General features: G+C 45.5%; 1 protein-coding gene across 4 annotated transcripts in view; it reads left to right on the forward strand.

The window, feature by feature from the left end:
- Positions 1 to 25438, forward strand: part of HLF (HLF transcription factor, PAR bZIP family member) — a 54385-nt gene that overhangs the window by 21395 nt on the left and 7552 nt on the right. For all 4 annotated transcript variants that reach the window (XM_055337625.1, XM_055337643.1, XM_055337640.1 and 1 more), the window contains exon 3: positions 23292 to 23512. In XM_055337625.1, coding sequence (XP_055193600.1) covers positions 23292 to 23512 — 221 coding nt within the window. The remainder of the gene's footprint in view (positions 1 to 23291; positions 23513 to 25438) is intronic.

Consider the following 25438-nt stretch of genomic DNA (forward strand, 5'->3'; position numbering starts at 1 on the left):
CAATCACATCAGTCCAGGTGAGGTTAGAGAAGGTTCCTGGGGGAGATGGCTGTGGCCCTGAAGTTTCAGAGAGGTCTCCTGAAAGTATTGAGAAATGGTTGATGTTCAGGAGTTCATTTGAAGCTTTGTTCCCCTTCCCCTTATAAGTCAGGCAGGTGTTTTTTTAGTCGCATTTTCTTTTTCGATCAACAGAAGCTCTAGCAGATGATTGAGAGGATCTGTAGCCAGCATCAGGTGTCAGTTCTTCCATTGCTCTAGTGGATTCTCTGCTTGGTAGGTTAGCCACAGTAAATGTGTAAGCCCTGGCTATTTGCCATTTGCCACCCAGCTAGACACCACCTCAAGGCTTCTACCCCTTGCCCTCCCTCGGGGAAGTGTTCAGGGAATGTAATTTCATTTTATAATTAACTGAGGCAATGCACACTGCATTTCTTCATGCATTATAATGGCAGGGCAGTTATCACTCAGAACTGACTATGTACCTTTGAAAATCAGTGGGTTAAGTTGTTGGTCTTGAGTTTGGCCTATCCTCATACCAGTGTGAGTATTTTAATCCTTCAGGATTTTTTTTTTCATTTTGCACAAAGTGAAGTCGGTGAAGGCATGTTGAACCCCATCCTCTTGTCTCCCAAAGCACTTCTGCATATACACGGTTGGTGCTTATTGACTCTGCACCTGACTCTCGGTTTCTCAGAGATAGGGACTAGGCTTTTATCTTCAGCACTTGAACACATGCTTTATACCATAGTTGGCATTCAGTAAACATTTGTTGAAATAACAAAGACATTACTTTCATTATAAGTGGTTTTGAAAGAGAACGTGTGCGAACTTTCATATATCTTCAGTGGTGCTGGCAGGATTATGTTCAACATGGTGAGCCTTTGCAAAGGGTCAACATGCCAGGATGAGCTCCTTTGGGAAAGAGCTGAGTTTGAGTGGTCTCGGAGGAGGCAAAGTGCAGACATACACCCCCGCTGACAAGGTGAGAGCTCCAGAGCTGCTCTTAAGGCTCCCGTGAGCTGCTCTTCTGTGTGAACGTTTTGCTATTTTCCAATTAATTATTTAATAGTCAAGGATGAAGAGTATTTTCGAGCCCAATGTGGGACTTGATCCCAGGTCTCCAGGATCAGGCCCTGGGCTGAAGGCGGCGCTAAACCGCTGAGCCACCCGGGCTGCCCAGATGTTTATTTTTTAAAAACACCAGCTTATATTTCTTTGGTTCATAGACCTGGAAGGTACTCCTTGATGTGTGGTACGTTCGGGGGTAACTACTTTGAGTGTAGGATTTGATTGGTTTACGGAATGGCACTTCTGCCCACACCAGCCAGCGGGTAGGGTTCTAAAACAGACATGGCCCTGCTGAAGGGGAGAGGGGCTTTTTGGGCCAGGAGTTGGAATGGGTTGGTCCCTGCATTTGTCATGTCTTCAGCATTCCCTGCAGAATCCATTCTAAGTGCCCTACGTGCTGTGCGCCCACAGCAGTGAATATAGCAAGAACCTTCCGGCAACGCCCAGAGATGCTGGGCCCTTCCCACAAGTGCCTCTGCTACTCCGTTTACTCTGCTTCAGTTTAGTAGTATGCTGGGGAAAAGCCCAGCTCTCCCACCAGCGTGAGGTGGCAAAGGTCTCTGGCTAGAATAGTGTGCAGAGAATTATTCAAGCAACTGAGGTGCCAGAAACATTATTTTGAAAAAAGTTTTAAAATACAAAAAAAAAAAAAGTGTATAGCAGTCACCCTTCCTCCTGTCTCCCAGAATTAACCATTTGACATACTGACCTTATATATTCATATACAAATGTATGTACACAGTTGTCTATGAATTTGAACATTACAGATTGAGTTGTGGCCTTGGGGAACTTTTTAAAAAGAGAAATGTGGTAATTCATAAAGCAGCACTGAAATAATTAAAAGTCTGTTTCCTCAGGTCTTAACCCCTTCCTTGCATGTTGTTTCCATGGTATTAATAAATTAGCCTGTTTTTAGTCTAGGGGAAAAAAAAAAAGGCCAGGCTAGTTCCATAGAAGGTTTCACTTTTTTTAGAGGGTGGGGGGCGTGCAGTGCTCCTGGGGATGCATACATTCCTTTGGAGCATCCCTAAACCCTGGAGGTACATACCTTCCTCCCTCCATGCTGAAGACGAACAGACAAATACACAAAACCAACACAGAGAGGAGGGCTTGGTGCAGCCAGAGCACCCTAAGGACGCGGGGTTCTGGGAGCCACTGGCGACATGCCTGTCAGGTGTGCAGCAGCTTGTCACTGCACGCTGTCTCCTGACTGATGACATCCTGAGGATCAGTCAGTAGAGGGTACCAGTTTTTCTCTGAACATAGAGCTTCCATCAGACAGGATGGGTGGAAAAGCAATGACACAGGAAGAGCTAACCCTTCTTTTGTGCATACTACGGTCTGGGCACCAAGCTAAGTGGTTTCCGTGTATTATCTCATTAAAGCTCAAAACAACCTCTGGGTACTGCTGTCATTAGTACTAGGGAGGCACTACCAGCATCCTTTAGTAGGTGAGGAAACAGGCCCAGGGAACCGAATAAATGCTGAAGGGAGCACGCTTAGTGGACTGCAGGGCTGGAGTACGAGGCCACGTGGTCAGACACCAGAACCCGCCACTGCTTCTTGGTAGAAGGCACATGGCCTGCGGAAGGTAGCAAAACTCCCAGGACCTCTGAACACCTGTGTCGGTGGTACAACAGTGACGTTTGGACCGGGAAACTAGCTGTGGGAGGAATGAAGGCAGAAGGAGCCACTACAACCTGACCTGAGTGTGTGTCTGTGGCCAACTCAGTTCTTGGCCAGTTCCTGGGGAGTCTGATTTTAAAGGACATGGAGAGGCTGATTTTCAAAATACAGGCTTTACCAATAAAATCAAGAAGGATTTGACTGAAAAAATGAATTCTGCACTTTGGTAGGATTCTCAAGTCCACAATGCCTTCCGATATAGTTTTAAATGTGAAACACCATGAAATAATAAACATACTGATCCAGGAGATCTAGGGATGCTCTAGTGGGGTGTTAGGAATGTTTAATGCCTCTGAGCTCAGCCCACAGCATGGTTTGTAGAAGTCAAGACAGGATTCATTCATCCTTCTGGTGCCCTACCCTCTGCTGACCCGGCCCAGCACAACAGGGAGACACATAGATTTCCCCCTAAGAAGTCCTGTGGGGAAGCATGCATGGGTACGTGGTGATGCTGGGCATCAGCTCTGCATTTGCCATCAGCTAGATGAATGGAAGCAGTTGCTTACTCTGTGTTCACCTCCGTGTGCTTCTCAGAAACATGCTTGGTGAACGCTCCTGACAGACTCAGACCATGGGGCTGATATCTCCTTGAGAGCTGCGTATATGAAGCAGCATAGAGCATGCAGCCAGCACTTGGTAAATATTGGTTCCCTTCCCCTTCCTGTGTGTGAGGCGAGTTGTATGAGTGAAGCATCAGCAGTTCGGAATGCAAAAATAGATCTCCATGTGAGGATGTGGCCTCTTTTCCCCGAGTGCAGACCAGATGTCAGGCTGCCTGGTGAGGACTCCAGGAATGTGGTGGCTTCCTTCTTTGGGGCTTCGTTGCTTCTCCCCATATGGAGAAGCCTCCCTTTCAATGCATTTCTTGGATCAGAAAAAAACAAGAATGAAAAAGAAGATGGTATAAAAGTCTTAGGAATGAACTTTCTGTATTCTCCCTCTTAAAAAGGATTTGTGATGTGTTATTTAGATCTTAATTGCAAGTCTGATACCCAGTCGTCATATCATTATCCCTGTTATTTAATAACATAATAAAGATTAATGGAGAACCACGAGCAAATGAACATTTGTTTTGGAGTGCAATTACCCATTTTCTTACCAGATATTTACTGAGGGCCAGCTGTTTACCAGGCGCTGAACTAGGTATTGGGGTTTCAGACATAAGAAAGATACACCATCCCTTGAACTTGAGAAGCTCTTGAGGCAAGAGTGGTCAGCTCTGAATGGGGTGTAGAGGGAATATCAGAGATGATCCTTGATTGTGTCTTGAAGAATGGGCAAAATTATGTCAATAGGAAGGATATATATATATTTTTTTTTAATTTTATTTATTCACAAGAGACACACACACACAGAGAGAGAGAGAGAGAGAGAGAGAGAGGCAGAGACACAGGCAGAGGGAGAAGCAAGCTCCATGCAGGGAGCCCGACGTGGGACCCGATCCCGGGTCTCCAGGATCACGCCCTGGGCTGAAGGTAGGCGCTAAACTGCTGAGCCACCTGGGGATCCCAGGAAGGGTATATTTAAGTGACTCATTGAGTTTTTCTTGACTGATATTAAGAATTAGTGTCTATTAAATATGCACAGTAAAAAAGCTCACAGCAAACAATTCAGATCATAGTGTCATGTGATAACACTGACCTGGAATGAAAACAGGGGAAATAAAAGCATAAAACAAATGCATATGGTGGTTGATCCACAAAGGGGCTAGCTCCTTCCTACCCAGAAAAGGGAAACTTTGCTGTATGGTGAGGGACCTGGTGCTCTGCACTTCCAGGGCAGCAGAGCCACGTGTCTTGAGCGTGGTATGTTTAAAGAAGATGTTGGGAGGTTAGAGGCGGCATAATTGATGTGATTTGACAGTTGCTGTGGCAACACACCCACTTCCAGAAAATCAGTGTTAGTGGGAGGGCAGAAAAACTCGTGGCACTTGCCCTGGGCTGCCCTGTGCCCCATATTTTCTGGGCCAAAGGTGTGGATAGATTTAGGACAAATGCCCCACATGGCTGACTACCGCCTGGCTTGCCTTTGTGGCATTGATTCTGGAATGAGATAAGGAGGTGAGTAAACCAGAGCAAAGACAACAGGGAAACAGTGCGGAGGAGGAGGGGGTGGTCTGAGCAAGCATTGCCAATTCCTTTCAGGAAAACATCTCCCCAGTGTTGTATTTGAGTATATTGAACAGCCCATGGATTTCTGTGAAAAAGTACATGTGACATAAATATGTGTAAACCTCTGTTTATGGAAGCAGCAGCAAAGAATGCTTTGGGCATAAATAAAATCGTCCTTAGAGTAGTAAAAAGACTTGGGTTCATGAAAAATTGCTTTTGACAAGTTTTGATGGAAGCGCTGGATGATTGCCTCTGGGGTGCCATCTTCTGGCAGGTGGGGAGCATGACATGGTGTGAATGCTGTGTGGGTGGTGGGTTTCCTTATTAACAAGCTGGAGTGTCTGATGGCCTTCCATCCACAGGGGCTATTTCCACTAGATCACTGGTTCTCAGCCTTGGCCCCAGTTGCCAGTGGAGCTCTTTGAAACCATTTATTTTAAAATGTTGAATTGCAAAAGTAATATAGGGTCGTCGTAAAATTAAGTCAGAACTGTACACGTGCGTACAGCTTGAGTTCTTATATCTCATTCCCAGATTTAAGTGTCAACAGTTTCTTGGACACTCTTCCATTTTCTTTGTTATTATAAGCACGTGTGTGGGGGGGATTATGGAAATATATGTATATATACACACTATACATAGAACAGTGTCCATACTAGGGTGCCTGGGTGGCTCAGTTGGTTAAGCGTCCCACTCTTGATTTTGGCTCAGGTCGTGATCTCAGGGTCAGGAGATGGAACCCTGCCTTGGGCTCTGAGATGGGCATGGAGCCTGCTTAAGATTCTCTACCTCTCCTTCTCCCTCTGCCCCTTCACCTCCTCCCAGCACCAGCTCACACGTGTGCACACGCTTGCTTCTCTCTCTAAAAAAAAAAAAAAAGATCAGTGTTGTATGCTATACAAAATGTTGTGCAATTTCCCCTTTTTATTTAATACCTTTTAGATACATTTCCACAATAACATATATAGCTATTCTACTAACTGCATGGAATCCCATTGTCAGGCTATGCTGTAATTTATTTAGCAAGTACCTTTAGCTTGTTTTCATCCTTGGTTGCCTTTTTTTTTTCTTGTACATGTGTGTGGCATATCCAACATTTAAATTCCTAGATGTGGAATGCTTGATCAAAATGTATAGGGCCCAAAGGAATTGTTCTAGTTCATACTCCCACCAAAAGTGTGTGAAAAGACTATTCCCTCTTTCATTAAAACAAAACAAATGAAACACAACAAAGCTGCGGAGCCCAGGTCCCCTTTTCAGAGCTTCTGACTGAAGTGGGAAGGGTGCTGAGCACCTGCATTTTTTTAGAAGCTCCACAGGTGAATCTGGTCATTAGCCAGGGTTGGGAACTGTGACCTTACACAGAGGGAATAAAATTAAGGGACCGTGCTTCTCAGTGATGATGCCTTGGTCATGCCCTTTCAGATCCATACAGCAAGACTTCCCTTCATGTGGTCAGTTGGTTGGAGAAATGGAACCATCCATCTTCTCTGAAGATCTTGTTGAACTGGATGGAGGTCTTTCTTTAGACAGATATAAACATTAAATGAGTCTGTATTAAAATAGTGTAGGATTCAAACTACAAGAGCCAGAGAGTGAACACCCAGGTACAGTTTGAGACTTTTCTCACTATCCTTTAATTATCTAGCCATAACTCATTTCCTCTTTTTATAGACCTTTAAGAAAGAATCATTTTGTTCTTGTGGTATGGCCTCCAATTCCATCAGAAATAGTAGGTAGAGTTTGTGGGTATTAAAAGTCAATACCTCCTCCTCCTCTGATATCCTGGGGACTGGCACACGGGGTTGCCAGCTCTGGGAATTTAAATTGTCTTTTTTTCTCTTGCTTAGTTAGCCTCAATAGATTGGGGTGGGGGGAGGGGTGGAGGAGGGAAAGAGAATGAGAATAGGCATTTCTTCTCCAGGAGACTGGTTTTAAGAATTATCCATCTTAAAGAATTATTCCAGTTATTGACCTTCTTTCATACCCTGTTTCAGAAAAAAAAAAATTCACCAACCATCAGGGTTTTTTTTTATCCTTCCCCTTGAGGCCATGCCTTCCCATCTTCTGTAAGTCTGTCCACTGAGCTGCTGCCAAAGACGGTGCCCCTGGCTGTGTGGCTTTAGGAAGCCGCATGACACCCTCACCCTTCACACCCCCGACCCACCCGAGGACCGTTTGTCTTCATCGAACAGCATGTATGTCTTTTCCTTTTTAAGGAAACGGTCTCCTGCCACTCCCACCTGTCATTTTCATGGCATATCTTTATAGTTGGTGTCCTTGTCAACCTGCTCACCCCAGTGATTAGGTCAGAACTGCCTTCTGCGAAGGGAGTTTCGTGTTAGGAAATCTGAGCTTTTTGGCATGGGGGGTTATCACCATGTCAGAATGGCAGAGGATTTCAAAGGTACTGGGATATTCTTGGTCCATTTCAGACTATGGTGGGGCTTCCCTTGCCATGCATGTTCCTAGTGGGCACTGGCTTGAGGAACTAAAGGAGAAAGTGTTTGATAATGACATGGCTTTTATTTTTTTTTCAAATTAATTTATTTATGAGAGAGAGAGAGAGAGAGAGAGGCAGAGAGAGAAGCAGGCTCCATGCAGGGAGCCCGACGCAGGACTCGATCCCAGGTCTCTAGGATCACACCCTGGGCTGAAAGCGGCGCTAAACCACTGAGCCACCGGGGCTGCCCATAATGACTTAGTATCTAGTTTCTGTTTACCCGAGAGGCACACAGATCTCACCTCATGAGAAATGTAAAGGTAGATTTTTGTCCCATTCTGATTTCTCCCCAGATCACATCAGGCAGGAGCCAGATGGGTTTAGCTTGGCTACAGACCCTTTGTGCAAGGTGGAAATTTTTCAGTTTTTCTGAAACAGCACATTTCTAAGAAACTGGTCTAGGATATTATTGTAGTGTAGGAACTGTAGGATGATAGGCTGACTTACCGCAGGCTTATAAATATGGGGACAATTTATTGTGTCCCCCTCCCCCACCAACATGGTGGTAAGAACTAGATTTAATAAACCCCTCCACATCTATTACTCACGTGAATCAGCAGCTGTTTGGCTGTTTCTCCCCTATGAGGGACTTGAATTTACTTAAGAAAACCTGAGTGTATGTCTTTTCCCAAGCCTTGGCTTGCATTTGAATGTAAAAATCAGTAGATGGCTGTAACTATATATTTTACTCCATAACTTTCCCTTTCCCTCTCCCTAAATGACTGAGCCTGAGCTGTCACTTCTTTATAATGTAATCCTTTCTGTGACGCCTCATCACAAAGGTGTATGCCATCAGGCGATGACAAGACTTGTGCAGTGAATACTTATATGAAGCTGAAGTCCTCTTCCCCCTCCCCACCCCCGGGACAGCAATCACAAGGGCTGTTACTATTAGGGGATTGCTCACCTCACCACAAATGAGACACTGAAGGCACAACATCCATTTTGTTTAGGTAACAGCTGACTCCATGGAATTAAATTGACATTTTTCCCCCCAAGAATCCACACCCCCTGGCTTAGCATAAACCCCTCTAGGCAGTTACTATTGCCTAGCAACTCTTATTTAGCAACCTTTCAGAATTATCATTAACTAAGAAGGAAAGAGAGAATGTCCCTGTTCCATGTGATATACACAGCCTGTGGTACAGACATCTCTGATTGTGGTCTGGAGAGGGGATCTCCCCAGGCATTTTCATCCCCCAGACTCCCTGCCTCCACTGCCCATGCCCTCCAAAGATACACTTGCCAGATCAAAAATAAAAAATAAATAAAAAGTCATGGGAACCTTAGGCAGTAGGAGTGGTGGACAGACAGCAAAGGGAAATATCTCTGTTAGGCTGGGTTGCTCAGCGTATAAATGCCCTTGCAAGCACCCCTCACAAAATACCCCCCAAGAGTTTGGAATAATAGACACCTAACATCCCAAAACACGTGTCAGAACCCTTGGATCCTTGTGGCACGTGTAGGGGCCAGGGAGTGTTGCTTGGAGGAGATTGTTGGACACCAGCCGTTGGCACCACTTTTGCTGAGGGATACAGGTAGAGATGTAGAAAAAACGTTTGGGCCTTGGAGCTAGCCCTAATTTGAATGTAGGCTCTTCCAACTATTTGACCTTGAGCAAATTATTTGATCTGTCTTGTATTGTTTCTCATTTGTTTAATGGAGGTAATAATGTGGCTCCTTGATTGGGAGGCACAGTGACTGCCCATACGGGATTAACAACATAATTAGCAGAACCATCTTTTTGGTCAGTCCCATTTTACCAGCTTGTCCAAGAACTAGTTTACCTCCTCTGTCTCTGGCCTCTCCGAAGTATCCTCCACGGAGTGCTTTTCTCCCTGTCCCTAAATGTCCCTAAAGCATCAGGGGTTCCCTGGGATCTTTTCTCTGGTTTTTTTCATTCTCTGTGTCCTCTCCTGGGGGGATTTCAAGGTTAAGTCTGTATGTGTCGTTAGGGTTGCTCTCCTGAAGCGTAGACTCATGTACAAAGCTGAGCTCCGTGTGCTCCAGCTTCTTCATCTGGAATGCGCCAGCACCCCAGACTCAATGGGCCCACAGCCAGACACTGTCTTTATCTTGCTCTTTCCTCTTTTCCCCATATTGAGTCGGCTCATAGTGAACCCTCCTCATCAGTAACTCTTGAACCCACCCAGTCCTCTACCATTTTGGTGTGGGACCTTCATCTCTAGACTCCCCTCTGATCTCTCTTCCACTTGGGTGTCACAGCAATATTTCATCAATTGCTCCCATTCCCTTGAGGATAAGATCTGACCACCTGCAGCCATTCTTTGGTCTCCACTCTTACTACTCCTCTCTGCTCTCTGAGCTCCAGTCATACCAACCATTCAATTCCATGACTGGCCCATGAATTTTCTCGCAACTTCATGCCTTCACATATTCTATTCCCTTTGCCATGACCACCTCCTGTCCCTTGACTCGTCTGGCCAATTTCAGGAGTCCACCAAGATGCCCGCTCTATCAGAGAAGCTATTCCTGATGTCCCTGCAGGTATCTGGATTAATGATCAGCTTTTGAACTCCAACCTTTGTATCCCTGGGCAAGGCTCTCTCAGAGCACTTAGCACTTGTATTCTAATCATCTGCTTGCTCACTGTTTCCATCTCCAGTCTGTATGTTCCGCGGGGTTGGGTTTTATTTATAAATTCCCAGAGCCTAGTCTATAGTAGGTGCTCAATGAATGTTTGTTACACAAATGAATGTTTTCTGTTTTTTTTTAATTTATTTATTTAAGATAGAGAGTGTGGGTGCATGGCAGGGGGAGGGCAGAGGGAGAGTCTCAAGCAGACTCTGTGCTGAGCCCAGAGCCCAACACGGGGCTTGATGCAGGGCTCAATCCCAGGACCCTGAGATCATGACCTGAGCTGAAGTCAAAAGTCAGATGCTAAAAAAAAAAAAAAAAAAAAAAAAGTCAGATGCTGAACCACCCAGGCACTCCCACAAATGAATGTTTTAATCAGCCAGTCTTTTTGAGGGCATTGGCCTTCCCCTGAAAAGATTTCTAATCTGAGAAAGTTGGATTGCTTAGAAGTTGTAGAGTAACTTAATCTGGTAAAAACTCTAGGCTGGCATGTGTGTAGTACAATATGATAGAGACATTAAACGTGAGGGATGTTAAAATTTGCCACCAACACTGGGGCAGTTAGCAGGAGGCGAGCTTGAATTAAATCCCAGTGGGTGGCAGGACAGGTAGAGGTAGAGCGGATATAAAGCAAGAATGTCCAGGAAGCAAGGCAGAGCAGCTTGGCTTGAGCAGAGACTACAAGGTGAGGGCAGCGTGACTGTCGGCAGTGAAAATGGGGGGCAGTGGGGAGCCATTGGCTACCTTTGATACTGGAGATGTTCTAGGAAGAGTAATGGGGTAGCTCTGTTGGCCGACAGGATTGCAGGTTGCAGAGAGGCCAGGGAGGAAGGTACTATGATGGTCTGGGTCCTTCATAGAATAGCCTGCACCAGCCCCCAAATGGGAATCTAAACCACAAAGGAAAACCTCCCGTGAGCTTCCAGGGATAATTTATTTCCAGAGCTGGAATGAGCCTTTGCTATCATTCCAGCCTGGCATCCTGTTATTTAATGGGTGGCCAAAGGGAAGCCCAGGGAAGATTCGGATCCATGGCTCACTTTTCGCTCCAGCATGAGAGGTGTGTGGTTAATATTTGAAGCCTGACAGAATGGAGAAGTGGACAGTTGGCAGGCACGAGACGCTGATGGTCCCTGGAAGCTTAGAGGATGGGTTTGGTCTAAACACCCTGGCCTGGAGGTGACGGTGAGCCTGGGGGCAATGTGCAGTGACGCCCAGACTGGGGCCAGGACTCTGTGAACTTTGGTAGGAGAGAGCGCTGGCCGGGGGCCAAGGCAAGGAGGCTCTGGAAAAGCATGTTTACTTTTGGGTGCTCAGCTTGGAGTCCTGCACAGGAAAGAATTTTTGTGAATCTCCTTGAGAAGCTGCAGAACCACAGACACACCTGAATCCTATTCATGCTCATCCGGAAACTAGGGCTTTAAAGCAATCCTGTTTTTCTTCCTATGTTTGTTTGGTTTGGTTTGGGGGTTGGGGGAGGAGGAAGGGTGTTGTTCAGGGAGAGTATGGGCTGTTTGTTTGCCACAGGTTCCTGGGTTCATAGGGAGCGTCAGCCAGCCTCACCCCTTATCTGGTCTCCTGTTTCACTCCCTCCCCTAAATCCAAACAAAAACTTTAACATAGCCCAAAGGAGAATAGACAGTTTAATTACTCGCCATGGCAGCACTTTGAAAACTGCCGGTTTCAAATGACTAGGCCTGCACATTTTCACCAACTCAGACAATTAAAGAGACTCTGGGGACCTAGGTGGTGCTGATTCTAGTGGTGCACGTTGTCATTAAAAATGGAAAGAGCCTCTGAAAATAGACTCCAGGTTGGAAGAGCTTGCTTCTCTGCTTGATCAAAGTTAGCCCCATCCTACGGGGACCCAGGGAAATTGCTTCGTGGCTCACTTTCTCCATTGGAAAAGATGCCCGTTGGTCCTGCCTACCTGCCTCCTACCAACCCAGGGTTGTCAGGAGGGTGGAATGAGGCTGGAGAGATGCAACATGCTGTTGAACCAGGTCCAGACGCAGTGGCAGGTGCAAGCAGGAGCCTCTTCCGTCAACTGCTCCTCTGTGGAAGGTGGCCGGTCTGGATGGCATCCCTACCACGCACCCCATGGCAGGGGTCTGACACTGGACATTCAGGATCTGCTCTGTCCTCTCCACATGTCTCTTGTTACTTTTTTTCTGGTATGTGGAGTCTGGTGTGTGAAATGGTCATTCTTTGTCACTCCCATCATCACCCTGGCAGCTCTGGGAGGCATTGGGCCTCCCCTCCTTCAGAAGGGAGAGCTGGAGCACAAAACAATTTGAAGACTTTGAACTAGCCAGCAGATGGCTGGGACTTAACCTTCTAGTTCCTGGGTCTTCATCCCACTGTGCACTCCCTGCACTTGCAGAGGGAGCCAATCTCTTCCCACCATAGCTCCACAGCTTTGGGGTGGAGTGGGGGCAGGGGCAGGGGCATGAGTGTGTGAGAGGAGGATGATGCCTCTTGTTCCCTGCTCAAAACCCCCAGGGGGGAAAAAAAAAAAAAAACAACCCAGGGGCAGGGCTGCCCCATCTGAGTTATGCCTCACTTAGGCCTCAGTTTCTGGCATTGAGTTCGTTTCTGGCCAGTCTGACTTCTCTGCACTCTGAGGTGCGGTGCCAGCGATGGGGAGAGGCCCTTGGCCCACCGGGGAGGAGACAGAGGGTGCTGGGTCTCAGGGGCCATGGCGAGAAGGCCGGTGGGCCCACCTGGGCCCCGACCACTGGGCTGGAACTTCTGTTCTGCCTGCCGTTTGACTGACTTGCAACAGGCTGTGGTTATGAGCTCCTCTGGCTTCACCTTCAGTTCAAGGAGGCAGGTTTCTTGCTGACACCGTTGGCAAGAAGCGTGGTGATAAACAGCCTCGGAATGAGAGGCCTCGTTAATCCGGTCCCAGCTCCTGCCAAGTTACGAGCTGCCGAGTCAAGTCAGGGCCATTTCGGGTCCTGAGGCTCAGTCCTAGGGCAAAGTGCTTGTCCTGGCCATGGGGTCACAGAGAGGGACACCGTGGCTTGGGCTGTAGCTACGGAAGAACCGGCGCCAGGCAGCATGAGGGAGGGACACGTGGATTCCATGCCTGCTGCGGGGCTCCCGTCCCGCCTCCACGGCCCACCCTGTCCAGCCCCGCTTGGCAGATGAGGGAACAAGACTGCTCGGCGGCAGCCGCGGCCCCAGGCCGCAGAGCCGTATAGGGGCAAAGTCGTGATGCGTCCACGTCTGTCTGAGCTTTCTGATGAGCTGCGCTGTCTCCCAGGAAGGTCGAAGCAGAGGCATGAAGGCTGGGGCTGAGCCTCAGAACAGAGTTCCAGCTGTCTTTCGTTGCCCAAGCCCAGAGCAAGCACTAATTGGCATAGTGACAATTTAAGGGTATAGATGTAGAAGAATATGCCTTCCCCATGAAGCGAGCGACCTTTGCAACCAACTTCATGGCCACACAACAATATGTTAGACACCCTCTCTGCCAGGAACCCTCACCCTTCTCTTTGTGAGCCATGGTCTTTGGCTCTCCCACAACTTGTTAAAGATGCCAGTGAGGAGACATAGTGTTGCAGGGAGCCCCGACCCCGTGGCCAGCAGTGGTGTTGTCAGAGACGTGCCCTTAGCACAGGCTGGCCATTCAGGGGGACTGAGGTAGTGGAGGAGCGGAGGGAAGAGAAGAAGGAACAGAGGGCAAGGAAATGAGTGGCTGGCTGCCCATAGCTTCCCGGGGGCTCTTGTCCATGGAGGCTATTTCCACCTCTTTGGGGGTCCATCTGCTGCTGGCCCATGTTGGGCTACAGGGAACGGAATCTGCGGGGTCCTCCCCATGCTCCCCTGCTCCTTTGAGAAGAAAGCGGAGTAGAAAGAGCATGGGCTGTGGATCAAGTGGACTTGAGTCTGAATTCCACCTCACCTTGCCCCTGCAGATTTCTATCTGCATGACTTTGTGCAGTTGGTTTCACCTCTCTGACAAATTTTTCCTCATCCATAAAATGTGGGACACTATCTACCCCTTTGGGCAGGGCTGATGGTTCAATGGAATGTTCTACATTAGGCTCCTAGTCCAGGTCCCACTACAGGACTCTCACTCCTGAAGCACAAAGTCTCTCACTTTCCACTAATGCAGAGCTAGGCCCTTTGGCCTCCATTTCTGAGGCATTTGCACAATTAAAAACTTGGGTTTCAGGGGCACTGAGTGGCGCAGTAGGTTGAGCGTCTGGTGCTTGATTTCACCTCAGGTCGTGATTTCAGGGTCATGAGATCGAGCCCCACATCTGGCTCTGCTCTGCGCTCAGTGTGGAGTCTGCTTGAGATTCTCCCTCCCTCTGCCCTCCCCCCCTCTCTAAAATAAATAAATCTTTAAAAAACAAAACAACAACAAAAACTTGTGTTTCAGAGTCAGAAAAATGGGGAGGTGAGTCCCTGTTTCATCTGCTAATTGGGCAACCTTTGGCAAATTATTTAGCATTTCTGAACTTGTCTTAAATCGTTTCCATTTTTTTTTCCACATCTGGAACAAGAAGATACTAATAATTCCACATTCACACAGCCCCTGTGAGGATTAGATGAGGCGGCCTGTCAGTGGGGCCTGGTGGGGAATAAGCGCTGCCCCCCCCCCAGTCAGCCATCGGTATGATGGAGAATGATTGCCCGGTGGCTGGGGCACGCCTGCCTACCAGCCCCCAGGGTGGCACCGCATGTTCCCTGATGGTCACACGTAAGGGACTGAGCTGGCCTCTCAGCATCAAGCTTACCTCAGACTTCTGTTGATGGTCTGTTACTGTGTGGAGAGAGTTGTGGGAGAAGAGCTGCTTAGATGAAAGCCATCTTTGCATTATGCCTTTTGGGGCACCTGTTCAATGGTCGTGGATGGCGCTTACTGGGAACCTTGTCTGAATCTGACAGTGTGTGTGTGTGTGTGTGTGTGTGTGTGTGTGAGAGAGAGAGAGAGAGACAGAAAAGAGAAAAAGAGAGAGAGAGTCGGTCTTGCCTCATGTCCATGTGTCGGCTGTGTAAGGTGGCTCAGGACATCTGAACAGTGTCAGGGTCACGTCCACTTCCCAGCAGCTGGGATCCAGAAGATATTTCCCATTTTAGTCTTCAGCTAACCCTTTTCTTTCCCGTCATCTTTCTTCCCCTCTCCCTTCTCTTCCTTTCTATGCCCTTCTGTTCTTCCAATTCCCTCCCCCCTCCCTCCCTCCTTCACTGTTTTCATTCATCCTTGTATTTCTGCTTTAGTTTTTTGATTCCTTCTTCCTTCTCTTCCTGTTCTTCCTCTGCCTCATTCTCCTGCTTCTCTTTGGTCTGTTCTTTCTCCTCCTCTTCTTCCTCCTTTTCCTTTCTAGGGACTCGAATGGTCTTCTCTTGAACAACATTTAACAACGGCTCCTGAAAGTATTATGTACAGAGTGAAGCAGAGAGTCCCTTCTTTAAAAAAATGATATTTTAGTTTCTGACCTTAAAAGTGAAAGATGCTCATTATAGACAATTTGCAAAATATAATAAAAAGAGAAAATAGTCCCTGTTCCCTAAAACAGTCCTTGTTGGGATCTGGGAGTATTTATTTCTGGTTACTCAATAGTTTGTACCAAATGCCGCCTCCAGGCAGGCTCCATATAGAATAGGGATAAGAAGCAGCAAACAAGACAAGGTTCCCTGTCCTGGTGGTGGAGCTTCCATCTAGGTGGAGGGAAGCAGTCAACAAACGTCAAGCAAATACAAAAGACAGTTTTGGGGGGGAGATAAATATTGTTTTTTTTTTTAAGATTTTATTTATTTATTCATGAGAGACACACACACACAGAGAGGCAGAGACATGGGCAGAGGGAGAAGCAGGCTCCATGAAGGGAGCCTGATGTGGGACTTGAACCTGGGACCCCGGGATCACAACCTGAGCCAAAGGCAGACACTCAACCACTGAGCCACCCAGGTGCCCTGAAGATAAATATTGTAAAGGTTACTAGATGGGTGGTTGGAAAGGTGGGTGCAGGGGGGGTTAAGTCACAGGATCAAGGAGACACCACAAGCTGGTGTCTAAATGATTCAGGAAGACTGGGCAGGCAGAGAGCAGGGGAAGAATGGTTTACACGGAAAGAAGGCAGAGTACAGAGGCCTGGGTGGGGTCCTGCTTGGGGTATATGAGGAGCAGAAAGAAGGCCAGCATGGCTAAGCATATTGAGTGAGGAGGAGTCTTGAATGTTATCATATGTGGCAATGGAAAGCCTTTGGAGGGTTTTGGTATGGGGGAGTGCCCTGCATAGGTCTGCATTTTTAGAATACCTTCTGGTAGCTGCGTGGAGAGTGCATTGTAGAGACACAAATGGAAGGAGGAAGAGCGGTTGGGGGGATGTGACAGTAGTTTGGGGGGAGACTGGGCTGGCTTGGACAAGGGGGCATAGTCTTTAATTTTTTTTAAGTATCTGTGATTAAGGATCTACATTGTGTAATTATGTATATATCTATATCATTTATTGAGTATTTTCCAGGCACTATGCATTGTGTTAAGCACTTTATTTATATATACATTATCTCATTCATTTTTCACACAGCCTTCTGAGGCTGGCATAGTAATTCCTTTGCAGATGAAGAAACCGAAACTCAGGGAAATAACAGAAAGTGGGGGGGGGGGAGGACCAATAATCCTTGTTCTTTAAAACAGACCTTATTAGGAAATTGGGGGTGGGGTATTTCTTTTTGGTCCTTTATTCACCAACACCCAGGTTTGTACCATACTGGTGGCAGAACCAGAATTCTAACCCAAGTCTGACTCCCTTCACTTTAACTGCCATCCTGTATGTTGTAAATCCTGCTAGACTCTTAAAGTTACTGTATAAGCATCTCCCCGTAGGCAGTAGTTCAGCTTTGTAGATCACTCATGTGTTCTTATGATTATACCTACCAAATAGTCACATGCATAAATGAAGGTTCATTGTTTACTTACCTGGGAATGCTGTGGGTCGGTCACATGGCTCTGCTGACCACGACTGTACTCACCACGAGGGAGCTGACCTAGACTGGCCTGTTCCATGTGCCCATGTGCCCTTCACTCCCCAGTAGGCTAGATCGAGCTTATGTCTGGGGGGACAGAAGTGCTGGAGAAGAAGCAGGAGTGTGCAAAGTCTCTTTAGGTCCAGCCACAGGACTGACACTGTCACAGCTGTCACACTCTGTTGACCAGTGCAAGTCACAATGCCAGCCCAGATTCAAGGAGTTAGAGAGATAGGCTCTGCCTGGAACTGCAAAGCCACATGGAACAGAACATGGGTAGAGGGAAGGGTGAGGCCTTTGACCATTAGGAGGTAGCTGCTTATGCAGACCTGCTTGATGAACATGAGAAAGCTTTTCCTGCTGCCGGAACAGAGACTGGCTAATTGGCCTCAGAGTCCACAAAGCCCATATCCTTAGGATGTACTTGTGAGATTTTTATTTAATCTCTGCACATATCGTGAGCACTCTTTAGAAACTTGCTAGTGTTACACAATCTTCTAAGTTAATTGGCCCCCTGTAACATAAGGCATTCTCAGAAGCAGGGGTGTCTTGTAGCAAAATAGGCTGTGACCTCGATGGCAGTTTTCTTCTGAAAGCAGTGGCTGCAAAGAGGGTAAATGGTGCTATTTCAAATCAAATTATGACCATCCAGGGTTCAGAAGGTGATTGCAAGCAACGGACCACAAACTGATTATGGAGAGAGAAAGAGATTGGACCAAGATCTGGGAACAACCTTTGAATCACAAGGAAGTTCACCCTCAGTGCTAATAGAGAACATTTTGGTCAAAACCAGATTACTTTCTCTTCTCTCAGCCTTCCTTCATGGAGAATAATACTCATCAGTGATAAACACTGGAAGTATCATCTGTCCTGACATTACAGCTGCAGATCTAAGGTTTTGTTTTCTTTAACTGCCTGAATGAGAAGCAAAACAGAAAGGTTGGAGGTGTGGCAATAAGTCTTGAGGATGAAATAGCAAATACAACTATGACTTATTATTGCTTTGACGCAGCCGTAAATTAAACCATTGACTTGAAAAGAGATAAGGACACAGGACACATATTGCTGCTGTTCCCATTCACTGATGACTTCTAGCCAATCAGCTAACTGAACTCAAGGTGCTCACTTGTTGTTAAAGCATATAAGAATAAGAAATAGCCAATCTTATGTTCTAGTGTTTGGAGGTTTAGTTATGCCTGACCTGTGACAAAAGTGGAGGCCAATTCTGGGTTTGAAGGTCATTTCTAATCTTCTTCCAGATTTAAGTTCTTTTGTTCCACCCTTTCCTCCAGAAATCCTCCCTGGCCCTTTTGGAAGTGACTTTCATCAAGATGTTTTTTAAAAAGAAGAAAACAATGTGCCAGCAAACTGCAGAGTCTGCATCATGGGGTTGATCTGGTCTACCCTGGATCTTTCAAAGAAAGCCTTGGAGAAACCCCAGGCTCAGAGTTAACAAATACAGGAGAAAACCACACCATCATCTCAACAGATTCTAAAAAAGGCACTTGAGGAAATTTAATGCACCGTTTCTGATTAAAAAAAAAAATCTCTCAGTGCCATATGTGGGAACTGCCTTACTTTGTCAGGCAGTTAGGATGCTAGAACAAACCTTCATACTTGAACCCTTCATATTAAAAACTTTTTCCCTTAAAAGCTGGGACAAGCAGCAATTTCTACCCATCTTACTCCTCCTTGTAGCAGAGTCTAGCTAATGCAGTGAAGTTTTATAAAAACTAGGAATTACAAACACTGAAAGGAAGCAACAACTGTCCCTAGAGGCAGATGATAAGATTGTGTTAGTTTTCTCGTAGAAAACTAAGTTGGCAATGCTAGAGCAATTAGGACTAATAAGAGAGTAAAGTGGCTGGATTTAAACCCAGCCTTTTAAAACCAGTAGCTCCTCTATGCCAGCATTAACCAATTAGGAGGTATAACAGAAAATTCACACTAGGAACAACTACAAAACGTTTAAGAGATATACCTAGCAATAAATGTGAATAGTTAAAATGAAGAAAACTTTAAGCCTTAACTGCTAGATGTAAGAAAAAGACCAAAAAATAAAAATAAGAATGGATAGATATGCTGTGGGTATACTCAAAATTTTAAAGACCTCACTTGTCCCTAAACTGACTTATAGCTTTCATGCAATCTTCATTCAAAAATCTCAGTAATAATTTTAAATATAACTTAGTAGATATATTCTGGAATTCATCGTGAAGACTATAAGAATAATACCAAAGAAATTTTTCTAAAAAGAACAGTAAAGGGTATAGAATTTGCCTTGTCAAATATCAAGCCTTACTGATACCATTATATAAAGATATTTGGAGAACATTAAGTAAAACCCCTTGTTTATATTATACACAAAATGAAATTCAGGATCCCTGGGTGGCTCAGCACTTTAGCGCCTGCCTTTGGCCGGGCGTGATCCTGGAGTCCCAGGATCGAGTCCCACATCAGGCTCCCTGCATGGAGCCTGCTTCTCCCTCTGCCTGTGTCTCTGCCTCTCTCTCTCTCTCTCTCTCTGTCTCTCATGAATGAATAAATAAAATCTTTAAACAAATGTTTTAAAAAATAATAAATAAAATTAAATTTTAGGTGACTCACAATTCTAAAAATCATTATAGTTGTTCAGAGAAAAGTATAGAGTAATATACATATATAAATACATATATGAAAAAATACATATATGAATATATAGATGCATACATGTATGTGCATATATAATTTTTGCATGAAAGATACAGAAGTTAGAAGCCATAAAGGAGACTTCAAGATATTACTACATTACAATGTGAGGTCTTGCCAATACTGAAAAACTCTATAAGCAAAGTCGGTAAACAAACAATAGTCTGGGAGAAAATATTTTCTGTAGATAAACCAGATGAAAGAATTATATCCAGTCTGTAGAGTTCTTACAAACGAGTAAGCAGGGCAGCCCTGGTGGCGCAGCGGTTTAGTGCCGCCTGCAGCCCAGGGCGTGATCCTGGAGACCCGGGATCGAGTCCCACATCGGGCTTTCTGTATGATGCCTGCTTCTCCCTCTGCCTGTGTCTCTGCCTCTCTCTCTCTGTCTCTATGAATAAATAAATAAAATCTTTAAAAAAAAACGAGTAAGTAATAAAATCCATTTAAAAGGGGACAAAAGGCAGGAAGAGGTAGTACATAGCAATAGAAATAAATACTCGATAAATATTTGAAATGTTCAGTCTCAGTAGTAATAAGGGAAATGCAAATTAAAACAGTGGTGATATTTGTGTCTATCAGACTGCCAACATTTAAAAAATTAATATTGTGTGGAAATGCACTCAAATGCTGGTACAAGTGTAAGTAGATATGATAGTTTAGCAGTACGGTTATAAAATGCACGTACCTTTTGGACGAGCAGCCCCACTTCTAGGAATCCCTTCTACAAAAATACCTAAAAACTTCTCTGTTGGGAATAAGCAGGTAAATACTCATCCTCCCCCACCCTTTTTAAAAGATTTTATTTATTTATTTATTTATTTATTTATTTATAGAAATATTTTATTTATTTGAGAGAGAATGCAAGAGCAGGGAGGAGGGGCAGAGGGAGAGAGAGAGAAGCAGACTCCCTCCCTACTGGGCAGGGAACCCATTGCAGGGCTCGATTCCAGAACTCTGAGGTCATGACCTGAGCTGAAGGCAGATGCTTAACCAGCTGGGCCACCCAGGTGCCCCTTACCCTTTAAAAGAACAAAGTAGTTCTTTCTGCACTGACATGGTATATGGTATATTGAAAAAGCGATTTAAGATATGTGGGTAGTATAATCCTATTTGGGTTAAATTATTTATGTGTGAAAACTAAGGTTCACACCAAGCAGTTAAGGGCAGTCACCTCTGGGAAGAGGAGCAAGAGACAGGGGACAGGGGACAGGAACACATCTTGACACATTTCTGCATTTGTTGAAATTCTGCAATGAACATCTTCAGTAATTTTAAAAAATATATATATAATGATACACTCTTAGGTTGAACATTTTTCCATTAAAATTTTGAAAACCCACAAAGGTAGGACAAAATTAAAGACCCTCCTTTCCATTACCCGATGGCAGCGTTGACCTTTTGGAATAAAGGAGGGAAAAATGAGTCCAACAGAGTTAACCCAGTAAAACATTGAGATGAACAAGATGGCATGAGGGTATCTTTGGGGAGAAAGAGGACCTGGTTCTGTTCCTCAGGTTCACTTGGGTGCATTGCCATTTGCTGTCTGACACTGGGGAATCCACTGACCTCATCTATGGTCCAGTTAGGTTTTCTGCATTCTGCAGGTAGGCCTGACCTACTGCCTTTGAAGAAAGAATACGAAGAAAGTTTCTGCCTGAATGTGAGGGGTTTTTGTTAGAATGTCCACGAATGAATGTCAGAGCCCAGCATCTCAGAGGGCCACTGGTAAATGAGGAATACTCTTTGTAGAAGCTGACCTCTGAAGTAGGTACCACGGTGAGGAGTGGAGTGGGCATAAAGTAGATAAATCATGAAAGACCATGTTGTCCAGTAGAGGAGGGGTGCGTGTGTGTGTGTGTGTGTGTGTGTGTATGTATGTCAAGTTTATTATTTATAAAACAAAAAGGAGAACATTGCAATATAGCATAATTATAGAATTCTGAAGTACTTAGGAGGAACTTGAAATAACTTGAAGCAATTAAGTTTGGGAAATATTAATTACGAGATGCTTCCAGAGGGTAGGAGAGTGTGCATATGCCTGAGCATGTGCCGGTGTTATGGGGGAGGTGGTGGTGGAATGGTGCCGGTGGTGATAGGGCATTGGGTAGCTTTGTTACTAAGTTCAAAGAGAATTTCTAAAGGGAAAATAAAATCCCTGTTTGACTCAGATATGGCTCATTTTCTGAGGCAATGTCAAGAGGCACAAGATCAAATCTAGCTTGACACCATCCAATACCGAACCCAGCAGTCTCTAGAAGCTATAGCTGAGCTGCGGCTTGGCTAATGAGAAATCTCTGTCCTCTGCCAATGCCTCAGGGGCCCATCTCTTCCTCTTTGGCAAGCAGGACACAAAGAGAGCTCAAAGCAGAGTGAGGACCTGAAAGGTCACCCAGAACATTCATTTGCAGGCTCCCCACCAGGCCTTTCCAGAAAACAGATGAGCGTGGTTTTACAGTTCAGCTAGAATGTGAGCCAGTGGCTTCGTGCTTCAAACTGGGGTAGGTTTTAATGAAACCTGAAGGATATTTCACACATCGTCCAACCATTAGCAATGAGGAATTGGGGGAGCGGTGTGCCAAACACAGCCAGGCTGTATCCTCTCATTTATTTTCTGGGTGTGAAAGGAGCAACTGTAGAATTCAGATGAAATTAGAAGTTGAGATTCAGAGCTGCCTATGTAAACACTGCAGTCTGTCATTAAGTTCACTTTCACCAGTAGGACACATTCTGTTGTTCTTGGGACGTCTGTGCGGTTCCCTGGTTGGGCCTGCAGTACCCTCCCGTAGAAGTGGGGGCCTCTCCAGTGTGTCCTTTCTAATTTGTGAAATGCTCCTTGAAATTACCCTCTTCCCACTGGGCCCACTGTGAGCACTGATGTACGCCTGGGCGGGTCATCACAGCAGCTGGAGGCTGAGCTCCAGTCTCCAGCCCTGCCTCGTCCAGTCCATCCGTCACACGGCCTGAGTCCTCTTTCCAGCCTCAAGCTCTGCTTGCCACTGGGAGCTCGGGATCCTTTTCAAGTAGCCCCCACCGCCCACCTGCCTGACTACAGCTCTTGCATTTACGCCTCTCTCTGCTCTGTCTTGTGCTCTGTGTCCGTGCTATCCAAAAGATAACCCTCCGGCTTGTTTTTGTCCCTGGATTACCTTTTTTGCTAATTACTGTTTACCTCAAGCTGTACCTACACCAAGTGTCACCTCTAGAAAGTGTCCCTAACCGCCTTTGTGTTAGGTACCGTCCCCCACACCCTGGAAGCACATTTCTGTCCCAGAACCTTCACTATATTCTAACTGACTTGTTATGGGTCTGATTCCCTGACTTGCCTGGAAGACACCTTAAATTTAGGTAAAGTAAAAATCAGTGGCTGGCCCACAGCTGGTGCTCCATGAATGTGTTATAGGGAGGAATGAGTGCGTGTATTTTTTTAAAATTGAGTTTGCACACATGTGTGTGGGTCTTTATTGTGCCTGATGTGACGTGAGTAAAGTCATACTCAACCTACTGGGTCCTCAGTAATGTGGTGAGGATGAATACAATGAACAATGTTAGTCATGTATTAAGCTGAAGCCTCTTGCCACTTATCCTGCAGTATCATCTGGTAGCTGTCTAATGGGGCTCCGGTAGTTTTCTGAATTAAAGCTCCTGTCTTGCTCCAGGTCAGCTGTTGCCAGCAAACCGCAATACACCGAGTCCCATCGATCCTGACACCATCCAGGTCCCGGTGGGTTACGAGCCAGACCCAGCAGATCTGGCCCTCTCCAGCATCCCTGGCCAGGAAATGTTTGACCCTCGCAAACGCAAGTTCTCTGAGGAAGAACTGAAGCCACAGCCCATGATTAAGAAAGCGCGCAAAGTCTTCATCCCCGATGATCTGAAGGTAAATTGGAACTGGTCATCGGGCTTTGGGCAAATGGAAGGTGGGCTCAAGAGGCAGATTAAAAGGGTGACCTCCAGGAAGATCACATAAGCAAGTGAACAAAGGACTTGTGATTTCTGATCCTATTTCTTGGCATGTGACTCTAGGCAAGTTGCTTTCTCCCTGGGTGCCTTCTGAAATATGCCTTTCATGTCTTGATATAGCACAGAAATAAGGAGAAGCTGTAAAATGTTGGAGTGATTTACAACCCATGAAGGAAACAAACCTGCTACTATCTGCAGGGAAGCCTGTGAAAGCCCAATAAAATCAAACCAAAATCTTTCAGGGTTGGAAAGAGAACGGAAATTATTTGTGAAGAACATCTGGACCACAAAGTCCTCCAAGGGTTTCTTCCCTTAGGAGATTTATTGATAAGTAATTGCTGCCTTTTCTGTATAGGCCTCAGAGAGTAACAACTGGAGACCGGGCCTCTCTCCACCTATGGATGACTTGGGTGGGATTTTCTTAAGGAAGCTTGTGGGTCCCCTGGTATAATTTATATGTACTGTGTACTCTGTCTCTTAAACAATGGTCATTTGAGTATCTCAAGAAAAGGTTACTTTCAGGTTGTTGTTTCTTTTCTGCTATGTTGAGAGGATACATTATCTATAAAGGAAAATAGATTTATCTGACAAAGTCTGATACAACTTAAAACAAAATTAATCTGACACGTTTAATAATAATTAGGAAGAGAATTCTCTCCAAAAGTATGCCATGTCCACTTATCCCAAAATAGAACCATTTTTGATTAGATATGGCTTAGAATTTTTTTGTGTTTATGCTTCCTTCCAATCATATAGACAATAGGGATATGATTGTATACAATCGAGGCATTGAAACCAGGCATAATTAGCCTCTTTCTAGCTTCTAACCTGCCCATTTCTCAAAATTAATTGTGATGCGGATGGGAAGTCATTATAGGCTGGGAACATGGGAGTTTGGGCATATCTTCTTGGAACCAATTTGGACCAGGTACCTGTTTTTGCCATCTAGAAAGAGCACTGGAGGAAAAGGAAATCAGATTGAAATCACTGCTGTCATCTACATACCCAAGATTATTTTGAGTGGGGAGGACTCATCAAATGTCAGGGCTGAATGGGACCTCAGAGGCTCCTTATATCAAAATTACCATTTTGCAGTTGAGGAAATGGAACAAGAAGTAGGGTGAAATAGGGTGAACACTGCTAGTTAGTGGAAGGCCTCGTCCCTGAGTCTTCTAGTGTCCAGAAATGTCACTGCGGGATGTTGGCTGGGACACAGGCTACAGACTAGTAGCTGTCACCCTAATAATCCAAAGAGTGAAGTTCATAGTAAACACACCACGAAAACTAAGCCAGTTAGTTAGGGAACTGATGGTCAGAGTAAGGGTAAGAAAGAACCACTGGGACTAGGTCCTGGGCAGTAGGGTATCTTCTTTCAGCTGAATGCTTATCCTCACCTGAGCCATCTGGTCCTGTGTGTATAATCCAAAGAGTGAAGTTCATAGTAAACACACCACGAAAACTAAGCCAGTTAGTTAGGGAACTGATGGTCAGAGTAAGGGTAAGAAAGAACCACTGGGACTAGGTCCTGGGCAGTAGGGTATCTTCTTTCAGCTGAATGCTTATCCTCACCTGAGCCATCTGGTCCTGTGTGTATCTTAGAGCTCATCTCTTCAGCTAGACCATGGCAGCATGGATCTCTTTTTGATGATCCTGAGCAGTAGCTCTAATTTGCAGCCAGACCTTCCCGGGGTCTCCACATTTACAAGTTCAAAGCAAAAGAGCAGACTTACTGAATAACCCAGGTAACCCTGGCAACAAAGAGGCCATGGGAAAACAGTCTATGCTGGAATTATGCATGGTACTGCTGTCATGGCCAGGCCTGCCTGACCTTCTCCCATAGCAG

The sequence above is a fragment of the Nyctereutes procyonoides genome, unplaced genomic scaffold (assembly GCF_905146905.1).
Source record: "Nyctereutes procyonoides isolate TBG_1078 unplaced genomic scaffold, NYPRO_anot_genome, whole genome shotgun sequence".
Lineage (NCBI taxonomy): Eukaryota > Metazoa > Chordata > Mammalia > Carnivora > Canidae > Nyctereutes > Nyctereutes procyonoides.